The sequence below is a fragment of the Eurytemora carolleeae genome, unplaced genomic scaffold, assembly GCF_000591075.1.
Source record: "Eurytemora carolleeae unplaced genomic scaffold, Eaff_2.0 scaffold524, whole genome shotgun sequence".
Taxonomy (NCBI): domain Eukaryota; kingdom Metazoa; phylum Arthropoda; class Copepoda; order Calanoida; family Temoridae; genus Eurytemora; species Eurytemora carolleeae.
Genome location: NW_019396456.1, coordinates 125569 through 142216, shown reverse-complemented (window position 1 = coordinate 142216; position 16648 = coordinate 125569). Strand labels below are relative to the sequence as shown.

The window sequence follows — 16648 nt, the reverse complement described above, 5'->3', positions numbered from 1 at the left end:
TCATCCGACCTATCCATTCTATTCATCCCAAACTATGCTAGTTCATCCGTTCTATCCATTCTATACATTCTATCTGGCCCTAATCCTATTTAATCCGACCTATTTATCATATTCATCCCATCCAAAACTAGTGCAACCGACCTATCCATTCTATTCATCCCATCCAATCCTAGTTCATCCGATCTATCCATCTTATTCATCCCATCCAATACTAGTTCATCCGACCTTTCCATTCTATACATCCCATCCAATCCTAGTTCATTTGACCTATCCATTCTAAACATTCCATCAAATATTATTTCAGTCATCCAATTCATCAATTTGATCCTCCTTTTTCCATCATTTACCCTCCCCCCCTCCCCCTGGCGTATATACTATTTATGCCCTACTCCAACCTCTCTTGCATGGATTCTTATGAAGTTTGGTTCCGACGAATGCAAAGATAAACAAAACGATTCTCTTGAAGAATGTTGAAAAATCCAGGAAAAGTTTTAGAAAATTTTATAATGATTCAACCCTCTCCCCCCCCCCCCTCAACACACACACATAGTTCTTGGTATATAGAGAGTACTCGTAGCTCAACTCTTCTGAGAATCCCATCAAAATATTAGAAGATGGAGCGGCATGCTTTACATGCATCTGCAGGGCATGCAGTAGTATTTATTCGCTTGCATGAAACTGCACCCTTAGCATGTAGCACTGATAGCAAGTAGTTTCTGCCAAACAGAAAGTGGAATGTAAAATGTTTATTTGCCTTGTAGGCATATTTATCTGCCTTGCGAAATTTTTTATCCGCCTGACATTGATAGTTGTCTGCCTTGCAAGAATAGCTATTTGTCTTACAAGAATATATATCTTCCTTGCAAAAATTTCCATCTGCCTTGCAAGCAGATCTATCTGCCTTGCAAGAACATCTACATTCTACTTGCTGTATGCACAACTGCATCTGGCATTCTAAATGCTAAAAGTAAAACTGCAACAGTATAGAAATATCTGCAAAATTGCAAATATATAACTGTACCCTCAAGTTGCAAATATAACTGCAAAAACAATCTACATCTGCCAATTTGCATAAAACTACTTCTAAGAAACTAAATGTCCTTAGCCCAAATCATTAAAAAAAATTAGATTTAGTAAAAGTCTTAATAAAAAGATTTCAAGTCCGATAAAATGTAGAATAGGATGGCGACTGTTGGACTCAATATATGATTTAAAATAGTTCAATGAACACGGAATAAAGATATTTTATAGTTTACACAATTGAAAACTTGATTCTCAAGCTACTGGTAAAACTGCTTTGTAATCAATTACATTTAGGATTTCTTACATGTCGTCTTCATATTTCACAGTTTTGTGGGGGTTACTGTTTGCAGCATTAGAATTAAAATATTTAAACTGCATCATGTTTTCTATAGGTTTATTGTAACTGCATCATGTTTTCTAGATCTAAATATTTAAACTGCAACATGTTTTCTATAGGTTTATTGTAACTGCATCATGTTTTCTATAGGCTTATTGTAACTGCACCATGTCTTCTAGATCTATATATTTCAACTGCATCATGTTTTCAAGATCTGGATTACGACTGCATCATTATTCAAGATCTATATTTCAACTGCATCATGATTTTAAGAGCTGCATTGAAACGGCATCATGTTACTAAATCCATAATAAAACTGCATCATGATTTATATATAGCTATGCTAAAACTGCAATACGTGTTTTAGATCTAAAATGACTATTGAAACTGCATTATGTTTTCTAGGTCCATGCTCAAACTGAAGAGGATTTTTAAAATCGTTATTGAAACTGCATCATGTTGTATAGATCTACATAAAACTGCATCATGTTTTCTAGATATGTATTAAGATTGCATCATGTTTCAAGATCTATATTTAAACTGAATCATGATTTTTTGAGCTGCATTGAAACTCCATGATTTTTCTAAATCCATATTAAAACTGCATCATGATTTATATATCCATGTGCATTGAAACGGCATGATGTTTCTAAATCCATATTAAAACTGCATCATGATTTATATATCTATGTTAATACTGCATCATGTTTTAAAGATCTACATTAAAACTGTGTCATGTTTTCTAGATCTGTCTTGATAAATGAAACTGCATCATGTGTTCTAGATTATGATAAAACTGCATCGAGTTTCTTAAAATCTATATTAAAACTGAAGAGTATTTTTCAATCTGTATTGAAACTGCATCATGTTTTCTATATCTATATAAATAATGCATCATGTTTTCAACGTCTATATTGAAACTGCATCAGGTTTTCTAAATCTATATTAAAACTGCATCATGTTTTCTATATTTATATTAAAACTGCATCATGTTTTCTATATCTATATTAAAAATGCATCATGTTTCCTAGAAAAAAATCAGCACTGAAAGGTTCACTCAGATGAAAATGGTATTAAGAGGGACTTAGGAGTATGGAAGCCGGATAAATGACAAACAAACAATAAAAATGAAATCAAAGCTATACCAATTCTAGGAAGTGGAGGGGAAGGGAGGGGTCAGTTAGAGGGTGTGGGGGCCGGGGGAGGGGGGATTAAATCTAATAAAAACATTATTACTACGGTATAATTAAAGTTGCCATTCAAAACAACTGTAAAAAGTATGTCGACAGTAAGACCTATCGATTAAGTAAATTGACGTGGTACGTGCGTAATAAATTCTTTAGTACAGATAAACAACCGTATATTCAGCTTATATTTGTATTATCATTACCACTTTCAACCTTATTTTCAATATTCCCTTCCTTTCCATGTTTGTTTCCTATTTCTATTTTAATTCCCTTAAATTCACTTGTGTTCCCTTGTATTCCCTTGTATAACCTTGTATAACCTTGTATTCCCTTCTATTCACTTGTATTCACTTGTATTCACTTGTATTCACTTGTATTCACTTGTATTCACTTGTATTCACGTATTCCCTTGTATTCCCTTGTATTCCCTTGTCTTCACTTGTATTCCCTTGTATTCCCTTGTATTCACTTGTATTCCCTTGTATTCACTTGTATTCACTTGTATTCACTTGTATTCACTTGTATTCACTTGTATTCACTTGTATTCACTTGTATTCACTTGTATTCCCTTGTAATCCATACTGCCCCCTTCTTATTTTCCAAAGACGCGTTTGAAAGTTTATTAGTTTAATTTAAGTAATTTTGCAGTTGAAGAAGTAAGTGAATCCTAAATACAAATTAGAATAGTTTAACCAATCCAATGAATTACCTTGTTGTGTTAAGTGTTCTATATTATTATTATTCTTATTATTCTTTAACTTATTAATCTTCCATTTTCTCTCTGTACAGCTAATACACATATTTAATAATATGAAAATAAACGTCGTTAGATTTTCCTGTTATAATGGTTCATTTTTTACATGATTTTGAAAGGGGACATTTTGTTAACACTTATTTAGCCGGTCAGTCATGTTTTAGGATCAAACAAGAGAAATATACAAATAACAGTTTCATGCTATTTGCTTATACATTAAAAGAAAAAATATTAAATCACATGCTTGGGTCTGAGGATCGGATAAGGTATGTAAGGAAAGTAGGAAATTTGAGGAATTTGTATCCAATTAAAATCACAGATTATATACCCAAGCATAAATAAAAATAGACAAAGTCTAAAACGGAATAAAAATATAACCTTCAAAACAAACAAATAAGTTTATCTGAAAAAAATAAGTTAAAAAAGATTTGGCCAAAAAATGAGAAAAAAGTAAAAAAAAGTCGAGGGCACGCGGCGCTTTGAATGCCTAATATTAAAAACCGTACAATTGTAAAATTGAATTTTCGTAAACGATCATATTTCCATCAAAGAATTGATAAGATATTAATATTTTCTAGATTAAAGCGAGCAGCAAGGTTCATATTTGTGGGATATTTAAACACTTTGCACTTCTTCAAAGTGAAATATTGAATAAATGTTAGTTTATTCATGATCCGAATAATTTCCCCAATTTACGCTGCATTGACCGTCAAGCGAGCGCAAGGTGGGGTATACGTAACCTCCCCCTTCCCACCAAAGCCTCGTTGACTTAAATCTAGAAATAAACCTAAAACATTCAATTAAAACGAGTATTATCTAATTGGGTTTCTTTATTTTATTTATTTATTTAAATCATTTTTCATTGTTTTTGAAACGATTTTTCCCACCATTAAAAAAAACATTTGAAAAGGACAAAGAATTTGTTTTTGTGAATCTTTTTAAATTTTAGCAGAAAATCCGATATTTACACATAAACGAAATGTAGACATACATTTTTTTATGAAATTTGTATCACTTATATAAAAGTGTTCTGTATGCACACAAATTGGGTCAAGAAACAGACGAGATGTTATAAAAAATTATTTTTTTGTGGAGATAAAACACGTCGCGAGATAAATACAGAGAAAATGAGCCGTTTATTATTGTGAACATAAATAACGTGAAGCGCTGGACAAGACAAGGAAGATCCTACATTCACTTTGTGACATGTCCAAATCACAACAATAACCTTTCAATATCTTTCTGAAGATATCGTCCTTTTCTTAGTTGAAAACTTTTAAATTCTATTTTTTTATTTTCTCTTACAGCATAAATCCACGAGTAACTTTGACAGAGAACCAGTGCCTAGGATTCATTTAGTTTTGATGCGGATCCGGATCCGCACTGGAAAAAAACGGAGCCGGATCGGTGTCATTTGTTTTAAGATTTACTGAATTTTTTTAACAAAGCAGAATTTTCATTTCATATCACTCAACAAATAGAGGATCACTTGAAATTCTATCTCAGTTATTAAAAAATATATTAAGACTTTAGACTTATGAAGTACACTTTTAATAACACGCCCACCCCCCCCCTATTCTGCATATATAAGCATTTATCACTAACGTTGGGCTATCTTAAATATAACGGTTTCAAATTCTTTATTCGCTATTTCCGGTCAAACTTACGTATACACATCACTCACGCGCAGACACACACCTCCACGAACAAACATACACACACTCAAACAACTGAGACATTGAAGCGTAATAATAAGATACTATGAACCAATCTTGTATTAACCAGAAATTTTGCAAACAAATAAAAAAACTAACACGAAAAAAATACTGTTTATAGATGAAAAGGAAGAGAGAAAGAATAGGAACTGAACAAACAATAAAAAGGAAAATAAGAAAAATGGAAAAAATCTTTTAGTTAATTGACCAAAAAAATTAACTATAATAAAACTAGTAAAACAGAACAAATTCACATTGAAGAAGAAATTAGAATCAAATCTTTAGAAAGAAGAGAAGGGAAGGAAAAGCAGAAAAGCAGAAAATGAACTAGCGTGAAGAAACTGAAAAAGAACATTATATTTTAAGAACTGTAAAGCAAAAATTTAAACAAGTGATTCACAATTCTCAAATTCACAAAAAAGGAATTTAAAATTTAAAAAACATACTTACTTATTTCTTGTTGAAGTTAAACACTGTATTATAACTATATTTTACCACTAGTTCCTAACAATTGATTTTTAATCAATGTAACTTAATTTTAACGATTGAGGTTTCACATAATTTTCTAGTGCATAGTCCGTAGCCGAGTAGATGCAGCGTTAACTGCGTGAAATGAGTGCACTGTGCAACAACGGTATCTGCAGAAAACTGAGGCAAAATCATGTGCAGGAGGAGCTAAGGGATAGGTTCATGTATCCGGACATTTGTGCGTCAGCATACCGGTACACACACTAGTACACAGGTCCAGTACACACACTAGTACACAGGTCCAGTACACACACTAGTATACAGGTCCAGTACACACACTAGTACACAGGTCCAGTTCACACTAGTACACAGGTCCAGTTCACACTAGTACACAGGTCCAGTACACACACTAGTACACAGGTCCAGTTTACACTAGTACACAGGTCCAGTTCACACACTAGTACACAGGTCCAGTACACACACTAGTACACAGGTCCAGTTCAAACACTAGTACACAGGTCCAGTACACACACTAGTACACAGGTCCAGTACACACACTAGTACACAGGTCCAGTTCACACTAGTACACAGGTCCAGTACATACCGGTACACAGGTCCAGTACACACCAGTAGATAGGTCCAATACACACCAGTACACAGGTCCAATACACACCGGTACACAGGTCCAGTACACACCAGTTAAGTGGTGTGTAGTATACCGGTCCAGTACACACTAGAACACAGAGTAAGGTCCAGTACACACTAGTACACTGAGAAGGGTCAAAACAAACTAGTACCCAAGGTTGGGTCCAGTACACACCAGTAAACAAAGTAAAGTAGGGTCCAGTACATGCCAGTCCACAGAGTAAGGTCCAGTACACACTAGTACACTGAGAAGGGTCAAAAACAAACTAGTACACAAGGTTGGGTCCAGTACACACCAGTAAACAAAGTTAAGTAGGGTCCAGTACATACCAGTCCACTGAGTAAGGTCCAGTACAGTGTATATTAGTGTTCAGTACAAGCTTTAATTGTAAAAAAGGAAATGCATTGCAAACGTGTAGAAAATACTTTTAACGCAACATAATTTTTTCGTTAGAAATTAAACGGGACTGTACCATCAAGAATTTGCCATCAATGTTTATAGGTATAAAGTCTTTTATTTTTATTGTTGCATATTTGATTATTAAACCCAAACCTAAAGTAATAAGTGAAATATTTGAAGACTATACTATACAAATACTACAAAGTAATATGTATGCATAGGTTTTTTTTTCTGCAAGAAATGAATATGCTAAGACGTAATATAAAAGAGATTGTACTACAGCCTACGGGCTGGCCTTTGGCCAGAAAATAAACATATTTTCTGCGTATAAAAATATACGCATATCAGGCATTCTTTAGACATGCCTTGATAAAGAAAACTTATTTTTCCCGTTACAATCTTCACAGTTGTTTCCTTTATGATTAGAAGAAAACTGTAATCGGAATGTTGAAAATACGTAACATGACCCTTACTCTTAATAAGCCGTAAACCCCTAACTATTAATTTAGTCAGGTAACAAGCTAAGGCGTAAATAAAAGTTTAAAATACAAATATTTAATTTTAAAAAATTAGTATTGACCCCACGTCTTGGACTCTTATTGTGTGAGTAGGGGGAGGATATGAAATAAATATTATTTACACATTATCATAAATTAATTTATATATCATACTGATAAGATAATATAGCTTAACTTCAATAATTTAAATTTCAATTAATCATTATTTCGAAATCTCCNCCTATATAAAGGAAAGAAACTGGTCACGCACATTACATCCTTACATCTTTGCAATCGGATGTCGTAGACCTTCCATAAAATGTAACTTTCAGTTGTGCTAGATCAAGTCATAGTCCAAATTGAAATATAACATGTTTTTACCATCAGGTTGCAAAGATACAAGGGAAAGTGTTTGAGGCGAATAACCAGTTCATTTATCATGAATATATCAGTTATGAAATTGATAATTTAATGATTAGACTTAGAGTTCAGATAATTAATGTAAAACAGCCTGGAATGCATTAACTACCCTAACTGCACTGAATACAACTGGATTAACTTGTTCAATGAAAATTATATAATTGCAAATATTTTACAAGATTGCAAAAAAACGGGATTTACTCACAAGAAGATTCAGTTCAATAACTGCAAACCTTGATTCCAAAAAAATAATAGGTAATCAATTGTAATTGAGATAGAGGTTTTCAATGAAAATAAAAAATAAAACTATAAAAAAATAGACTGACGAGTTTTTCATCATTATTGAAACAAAGAACAATAACAATGATTAAGAATTTGAACCATGTGGTGGTTAAATTAATTAATATTTATCAATCCAACCCAAACTTAATTATAAATGTAATCAAACTGCTTGGATTTCGTTTAAGTCCTTTTGTGTACTTTTGTAACTTATGACTTTAAATGTCAAAAAGTCATGCTTTCACGGAACATGTCATTCAATGAAATTATGGCATATGTAAACGTACCTACTAGTTAACATCTTCTTTTTAACCCATTCTACGAAGGGGGGCCGGGGAGAGAAAGGAAGGAATAACGACACATGTACATTGTACAATGTAATTAATATGATATAATTTTATACAGTATGTTATTGTTACATCAAATAAGTATAAACATCATTGCTTTTAAGCACTTTGACGTTATTAATTTCATACATTTTGTAAGCAAAGATCGTATTCTTAAGAATCTCCTAAAAGCTCAATGTTTTTCAAATAGTTAAAATGGTATAAAAAAGTATAATTTTTTCGCGTATAAAGGATGATGTCATTACCCCGCTTACTATTCATAACATGTATGCATTTTGCGTGCGAATTTTAATTTAGAATTTATTAGATATATTCTTAAACTGAGACAAGAACACTTCTTAAATTAACATTTCTAGGACTATAATTCTAAAAAATTAAATGTTCTTTTTACTTATTTGCTTTTTTAGAAAGAAAAAATATTTTTTAACAAATCTGCAATTTACTGGAGAACGCACCGAAAGCTTAATCAAGGATGCCCCTGTAATTTTTAACTGTTTCAAATATTCTATAACTGATGTAATATACTGATATGTCCTATGTGATAAACTAATTACCTAACTGACAGGGTCAACCCACAAAGGATTGAGACAGTAAAGAATGCTAAACTCTGTAAATAGGACTTTCCAAGGTTAAATTAAGTCTTTTATGTGTACTGTAGTCTTTAAATGATTTGTTCAATGATTTTGCAAAAAAGTAAATAAGTTTATAGTTTCAGGGAATCATAAATATAAGGAAACAGACAGATAAATTCCCTACATTCGTCTCTGAAGTCTCATCCTTTGTGGTAAACCTTGTGACATTGATTTAATAACACAATTGATTGTATAAAACTATTAAAAAAAGTGTACCAAAGACTGCAGTCACTTACCCTAAATATTTTTAAGATATTAGAATCAACAATTTGATTGTATAACAAATACGAAATAACCAAATCTGTAATTTAATGTTTGTCTTACGGTCTAGACCTTACTGCAATTCAATAACTTTTCACAGTTTTATTCATTGAATTATATCTATCTATCATCTGTTCAGCGTAATTCACTGTTTACATACATAAACAATAAATGCAAAAATGCATGTAAAAATATATGTAAAAACGTGATTTAAAAATGAATGGAAAAATGTGATGAAAAATGAATTTTTTTAAATAGATATAAGATGGTGTTTAAAAAGCACAAAACTATTTTTAATTAAAAGATTTGGGTTCAATGCACGTCAAAATGCATATATAAAATAATGCAAATGACCATTCTGCCATTTGTCGATTCCGATTTACAGACTGCACAGTTTCTATGTTCTATATTTATTTACAGACTGCACAGTTTCTATGTTCTATATTTATTTACAGACTGCACAGTTTCTATGTTCTATATTTATTTACAGACTGCACAGTTTCTATGTTCTATATTTATTTACAGACTGCACAGTTTTTATGTTCTATATTTATTTACAGACTGCACAGTTTCTATGTTCTATATTTATTTACAGACTGCACAGTTTCTATGTTCTATATTTATTTAACTTTTTAAAATCAAAACTGTCGATGTATATTTATCAATTTTATGGTTCTCACCAACATATTCAAAACTCATGATCAGAAAAAGCATAGTCACAGTTACCATTAAAAATCTGTGAAAAACAGGATATACCTATAACCTGCATGTAAACATTTCAGAAGTTACAACAAATGCGATTATTTAAAAAAAAAATAGACTAGGAGCTTATAGAAAACTAAAATCAAATTAAATTAGAATTGTTAATGCATACGTAGCAATAATGCTTGAGATAAATTTAAAATACATATCGAGGATTATAAATTTTATTTCTAAAAGATAATTTCCATTTGAAATTAAACCCTAGAAAATAGTTTCTTACTTCAAATCAAGGAGGATTGAATAGAAGGAGGGGGCGAAAGGGTTTCCGTACACTTTGCTGTGGTGCTTTTGGACTGCTGAAGAACTAGTTTTTGCGTAACAACAATAACAAAGGCTGCCGATCTAATGTAAACAAACATGAGTTAGTATACGGTGAATCTTCATCTAATGCCAGAAATGCCAGATGTTTGTTTATCATTTGTGTTATTGTTTACAATCATTATTGTTGTTACGCAAAAACCAGTTCTACAGCAGTCCAAAAACGTCACAGACAAGTGTACGGAAACCCTATCGCCCCCTCCCCTTCTATTAATTTTGTACATAACCACTTAGTTTTCTGCAAAATTATTATTATTTATTTATTATTTTAGGGTTAGGTTAGGACGATTTCTGGGCCGAGCACTGCGGCTAGGACAGACTAGGGGGCCAAGCGAGGACAGACTAGGTGTTGCATATGAGATCCATATACAAAATTGATAGAAGGGGGGGGGGGGGGTAAAACTCGTTCTCTAACAAGTTACCAATGTAGTACTAGTCTCAACCGTATACAATTTAAAAGAAATAATTTGCCTTTACGTTTCTAACATCTGAAGAACAATTCATTCTTTTCCCCAAATTCATTGATTTATGTATTAAAAGCGTTTTTCATCTACTTACTCGCAATTCTTAAGTTTAATCTATTTTCATTTAATTTACTCGTCTAGCAAATTTTAGAGTAAATTCTACTCAGGCTAACAAGATTTAGAGTATATTCTACCCAGACTAGCAAATTTTAGAGTAAGTTCTACTCAAGCTAACAAGATTTAGAGAATATTCTACCCAGACTAGCAAATTTTAGAGTAAATTCTACTCAGACTAACAAGGTTTAGAGTAAATTCTACCTAGACTAGCAATTTTAAGAGTAAATTCTAATCAGACTAACAAGGTTTAGAGTATATTCTACGTCCCAGACTAGCAAATTTTAGAATAATTACTTCTCAGGCTAGCACGGTTCAAAACCGGTTTCTAGTTTCTAAAGCGGACAGAAATTCCTATAAAAAAATTCCTTTTATAAAGAAGTTTAGCAGAAATTAAAACAGCTATGATGTTTGAATATGATTCTGAACGAGCATAATCTAAAATTATGAAAATTTTAGCTCACTGATATATTGTTCAAAAAAAACCAAATAAAGATATATAATAAAAATGTGTACGAAAAATATCAGTTTAGAGCAATATTAATAATAATAAAATTGGAATCATAAATTATAAAACATTGTTATTAGTTCATAGTAGTTAAAAACGACAACATACAAACCAAAACAAAAACTAAATAACACGTTTATGAATATGCTTGTTTTCAAGTTATCTCATTAACCATTTTGCTTCACAATATTTCATATAGTTAATTTTGTTGACAAAGAAAAGTTTATTAGGCTTACCTCATAAACTCTACCAGTAATCACCGTTTAATAACTTAAATTGACTAATTTAATAACACAATGATGAAATCTCAATGATATCCTACGCATTTGCTTTTACACTGCGTAAATTACTGAATCAGAGACAAATAATACCGTTTAGAAAGAGAAATATTCAACTCCGCGGCAAATACAAAACATGCGGAGGTACTGCCTCTCAGGGTTTCGTTTTAAACTTGGGATATCATAAAAACCGTCGTTAACGCCCTTAAATTTTTAAGTTTTTTATAAACATTGTTTTTTTTTTCAATTTTGAAAAACATTTGAATTACATTTGTGAGAATGAAACTTTTTTTTAATATAAGTGAAAATCTAAAATCTTATGTTTTTAAAGGAAACCCTAAAGTAAGGGGTGGCTGAACTGTATTAAACACGTACTATTATATAACTTAATCAATGTTATAATTTTAAATTAGGAGACAAATATTAGTTTCCTGACTTTTCTTCTATTTTGTTTATTTATAGTTGCAAAGCTTTAGTGGAGCGAGAGACATTGAGGAAAGCAATTATATCTTCCTTAAGCCACTTTTTAATGACGTCACGAATAGACCGGTGGCATTGCATTTGCGTGTCTGAAGGGTGCTATTTCATTTGAACTACTGCCGTTTGAACTATGGCTCATTTGAACTATTGTTCATTTCAACTACTGCACGTGGGACCACGTGAGTAGTTGAAATAAACAATAGTTCAAACGAGTAAATATATTACTCATTTGAACTATTTTTTAGTTCATTAGAACTATTTTCATTTGAACTATTAAAATATTATTAATGAAATAAACCAAAAATAGTTCAAATGAACATAAAAATAGTTCAAATGAAAAAAAGAATAGTTCAAATGGACAAAAAAATAGTTCAAATGAGCAAAAAAATAGTTCAATTGAACAAAAAAATAGTTTAAATGGGCAAAAAAATAGTTCGAATGAACAAAAAAAATAGTTCAATTGAGCAAAAAAATAGTTGAAATGAACAAAGAAATAGTTTAAAGGGGCAAAAAAATAGTTGAAATGAACAAAAAAAAATAGTTCAAATGAATAAAAAAATAGTTGAAATGAACAAAAAAAAAATAGTTCAAATGAACATACAAATAGTTCAAATGGACAAAAAAATAGTTCAAATGAACAAAAAAATAGTTCAAATGAACAAAAAAATAGTTCAAATGAACAAAAAAAATAGTTCAAATGAGCAAAAAAATAGTTCAAATGAACAAAAAATTAGTTTAATTTGAACTATTTTTAACCTAACCTAACCTAACCTAACCTAACCTATTTTTTTTGTCCATTTGAACTATTTTTTAGTCCATTTAAACTATTTTGTCCATTTGAACTATTTTTTTTTTCATTTGAACTATTTTTATGTTCATTTGAACTATTTTTATGTTCATTTGAACTATTTTTATGTTCATTTGAACTATTTTTATGTTCATTTGAACTATTTTTATGTTCATTTGAACTATTTTTATGTTCATTTGAACTATTTTTATGTTCATTTGAACTATTTTTATGTTCATTTGAACTATTTTTATGTTCATTTGAACTATTTTTATGTTCATTTGAACTATTTTTATGTTCATTTGAACTATTTTTATGTTCATTTGAACTATTTTTATGTTCATTTGAACTATTTTTATGTTCATTTGAACTATTTTTATGTTCATTTGAACTATTTTTATGTTCATTCTGTGTAATGTTTATCTAATTAATTGTCATGAATATAACTTAATGGAGATTATAAAAAAAATTTTAAAACTGAATTGGGGTAGAAAAATAGTTCAAATGAGTAAGAAATGCGTTGATTTAAACTACAGGATATGACGTCATGTCAGTAGTTCAAATGAACAATAGTTCAAACGAGCAATAGTTCAAACGTACCATAGTTCAAACGGCAGTAGTTCAAATGCGGATCCACCACCATTAAATTAAAAATTACAAAGACGACTTTTCTATTTTTATCTTTAATAAAATTGAGATTATTCCGCGGCACTTGGGCATATCGATTTTTGTTTTTAATTTCTTGTTTACGTTTTCAGATAAACCCGCCGGGTACATTCTCACAGATGTACTTGATAAACCTAAAATTTTACTACAAAATTTAGTCATTTTTCCCATTAAATTAAATGTAAAATTGGTCCTACAGGTTTACCGTTAACTATATAGATTAAACTCAAAAGTTGATATGATACAGAAAACTGGGTATATTCCTAGAGAAGATTTTTGGACCCCCACCAGCCCCCCCCCTTTCAATTTTGTACATGGATCTTACAGTAAGTGTCTTAACTTAACCTAACGCTCGGCCGCCTGTCCTAGCCGCAGCGCTCGGCCCAGAAAGTGTCTTAACCTCACCTAACCCATATATAATAATTAATAANTGTGGGAAGGTCCAAAAATCGTTCACTAGGACAGACCCGAAAATTGTCTCAAAATGTGACAGAAAATACAGATTAGATTATTTTCCAAGCTTTAACGTCAAAATACGCACATAATACTGGAAAACCCTAATATTATCTGCATGCATATCTTGGTAATTTCCTGAACTTTTGGGACTCCGCCCCCCTTTCCTTCTATCAATTTTGTTCATGCATCTGATATGTAACAGATGGATTTAATTGGACATGTGGCTGGAGCGCCCGGCTCCCTAGCCTGTCCTGGCTGCAGCGCTGGGCCTCCCCATAACCTGTCATAGCCGCAGCGCTTGGCCTAGAAGTTGTCTTTACCGAAACTAACCCTGAAATAATACATAATTATTATTATTGATTTTTTATGAGAGGGGATTTCGTCCATTTATAGTTTAATAACTTTTAAATACAACTTCTCTTTGGATCTTTTCCAGGGGATGTCATTAATTAAAAGTCTTTGCAGAATATTTCGATAATTTTAAATTTTATATTTCAGACTTGCTATGCATTAGATTCTAGACGTTTAGGTTAGGATGGCCACCTTACCTGCCAGGACGGGTCAGGATAAACCAGTTTTTATTCCGCCCAAACGGCGCACTGCATCCGGCAAGTCGAGCGCCAATACGCCAACTCGGTCCATGTATGGAGACCAAATTCTTCTTGTTCAGGTTTTAATTACTTTTTATCAATTTTTACCCAACATTTTCATGATGATTAATTGTTTATATGGAGGGAGCCGGGGGGGGGGGAAGAGTGAGAGAGCTTTATTAAAAAATCTTCATCTCATATAATTAAAAATTTCTCCCTGAATTTCAGCTATTCTAATGGGTAGGGGCACACACAAACCTCTCCCCCCCCCCCTTATTCAAACCTTTACAAATTAAAATTCAATTATGTAGGGTCGGAACCCAGGGTCTGTCGACTGTCTAGCCGCCGAGCAGGACAGGGACGTTCTCGGCTCCTTGGAGAAAGTTCCGAGTGGGTCATTTGGTACTATGAAATCAATCAGGTGGGGGGAAGCGCAAACATTTGGATTGAATACTAACTTTATTTCCTAGCATTAGTTTTCTGTAGTTTAAAGATTTTTTTCATCTGTACGTAGCGATGGGAATAATTTGGTTCATTTTAAAGGGTTCTTAACTTTAAATAGGTTCAACAAAATCTGAGACATTTTACAAAATTCAAAATTTTTTTTTTATATGAACATTTGCTTTTCTTATACTATGCAAAATTTTGGAAATTATTAATTTGCCAGTTCGTGTATTCCTTTTTTTGAACAGAGCTGAAAACTTTAGAATGGTGGATATCGAGATTAATGCTTGATCCTCTCTTTTTGCTTATCTGAAGACTAGTTTAGTCTTTAGTTGAACTTCTAGAGATTAGAGATGTGCTCTAATGCTTTAGAAAAACCGGTTTTTAATTTTCCCGCATTTGTGGTGTCATATCAGTTGAGATAGTGATCGATTGAACGAACGTTTTGTTTTGGATTTATGTTTATTAATGTTCAAAAGGACTAAAGTCCTTAAATGGGATAGAATATGCTTTTTAATAAGTTCATATTAACATGAATAAGTTAATGTTTGTTTAAATGCTCTAAAACTCGGCTTGTGGACAGCTGACTTTAGTTCAATCGGATATTAGTCCAATCGATATAGCATCGTTTCTGCATTTGTTATCAGACGTATCTTTATTACATGTAGTAGGAAATGTGATATCCAACAAGAGCGGATTAAAATTAAAAGTGTCCACAGTGGATATTAAGATTAAGCGATCAGGTTTAAGGGTATCCAATTCTAAAGGTTTCAGCTCAGATAACAGCTTCGAAATTGTAAGTTTTGTTCAACGTTTTTTAAACACGAACAAAAACTATTAAAAACCCTATCTACACGTTATGTACAGTGTACACGTTGTGAGCTATATAACGGGTATAGTACTGACATTTAATAACTCGATTTTGTTGTATTCATTATTCTGTATTTTACATTTTATAATGATTTGTAGGTCCAATGGTAGTGTTCCGACCCTTGAGAGGGTTCGAAGAGAGATGTCAAACCATAGTATAGGATCCCATTCACAGACAAGCTCAGGACAGGTGGGAGTTGATTTATTTTGATTTGAACTGATTGATTGATTGATCTATTGATTGATTTATTGATTACGCAAATGACAACTGACTAACATTAATGCCAACAAAGAACAATATATGACAATAAATGACAACAAATAAAAATAAATGACAACAAATGACAAGAAAGGACAACAAATGACAACGAATAATAACAAATTACAATGAAACACTACAAATGACAAAAAATTTAACAATTGACAGAAAATGGCAACAGCCAACAATTGATTTTAAGTGAAAAAAAATTTCCACAAAATGTTTTTTTAGATCTTTGAGCTGAATACCAATATTAATCTATGTTTCTGGATCTCCAAGCGGAGTACAGATCTTGATCTTTATTGATCTTTATTTATGTTTCTAGATCTCTGACCGAAGTACGATATTGATCTATGCTTTCAGATCTCTGAATGAAGTATAGATCTATGTTTATAGATCTTTGAACTGACTACAGATATATATTGATCTATGTTGATCTGTGTTTCTAGATCTCTGAGCGGAGTACAGATATTGATCTATGTTGAATTATGCTTATAGATTTCTGAACGGAGCACAGATATTGATCTATGTTTCTAGATCTCTGAGCGAAGTACAGATATTGATCTATATTGATCTATGTTTCTAGATCTCTGAGCGAAGTACAGATATTGACCTAGTCCGTGAAGCTGTACATACCAAACGAAGTCTGCGAACAGCCAGGTTTGGGTCTATTCATGAGAGGGGGGG

At 31.9% G+C, this 16648-nt stretch overlaps 2 protein-coding genes across 12 annotated transcripts in view; one reads left to right on the top strand and one right to left on the bottom strand.

Annotated features, from left to right (window-relative positions):
• The window catches only part of LOC111703626 (insulin-like growth factor 1 receptor), a 31189-nt gene extending 19718 nt beyond the window's left edge, over positions 1-11471 (bottom strand). The window contains exon 1 of the mRNA XM_023475625.1: positions 11368-11471. Coding sequence (XP_023331393.1) covers positions 11368-11372 — 5 coding nt within the window. The 5' untranslated portion in view covers positions 11373-11471. The remainder of the gene's footprint in view (positions 1-11367) is intronic.
• Positions 11472-14300: 2829 nt separating this feature from the next.
• The window catches only part of LOC111703621 (uncharacterized), a 16112-nt gene continuing 13764 nt past the window's right edge, over positions 14301-16648 (top strand). For all 11 annotated transcript variants that reach the window (XR_002765651.1, XR_002765649.1, XR_002765650.1 and 8 more), the window contains exons 1-4: positions 14301-14468; positions 14700-14809; positions 15802-15892; positions 16548-16621. Coding sequence is in view for 2 of the 11 variants with exons in the window: in XM_023475616.1 (XP_023331384.1) it covers positions 14334-14468; positions 14700-14809; positions 15802-15892; positions 16548-16621 (410 nt within the window). In the remaining 9 variants the exon portion in view is untranslated. The remainder of the gene's footprint in view (positions 14469-14699; positions 14810-15801; positions 15893-16547; positions 16622-16648) is intronic.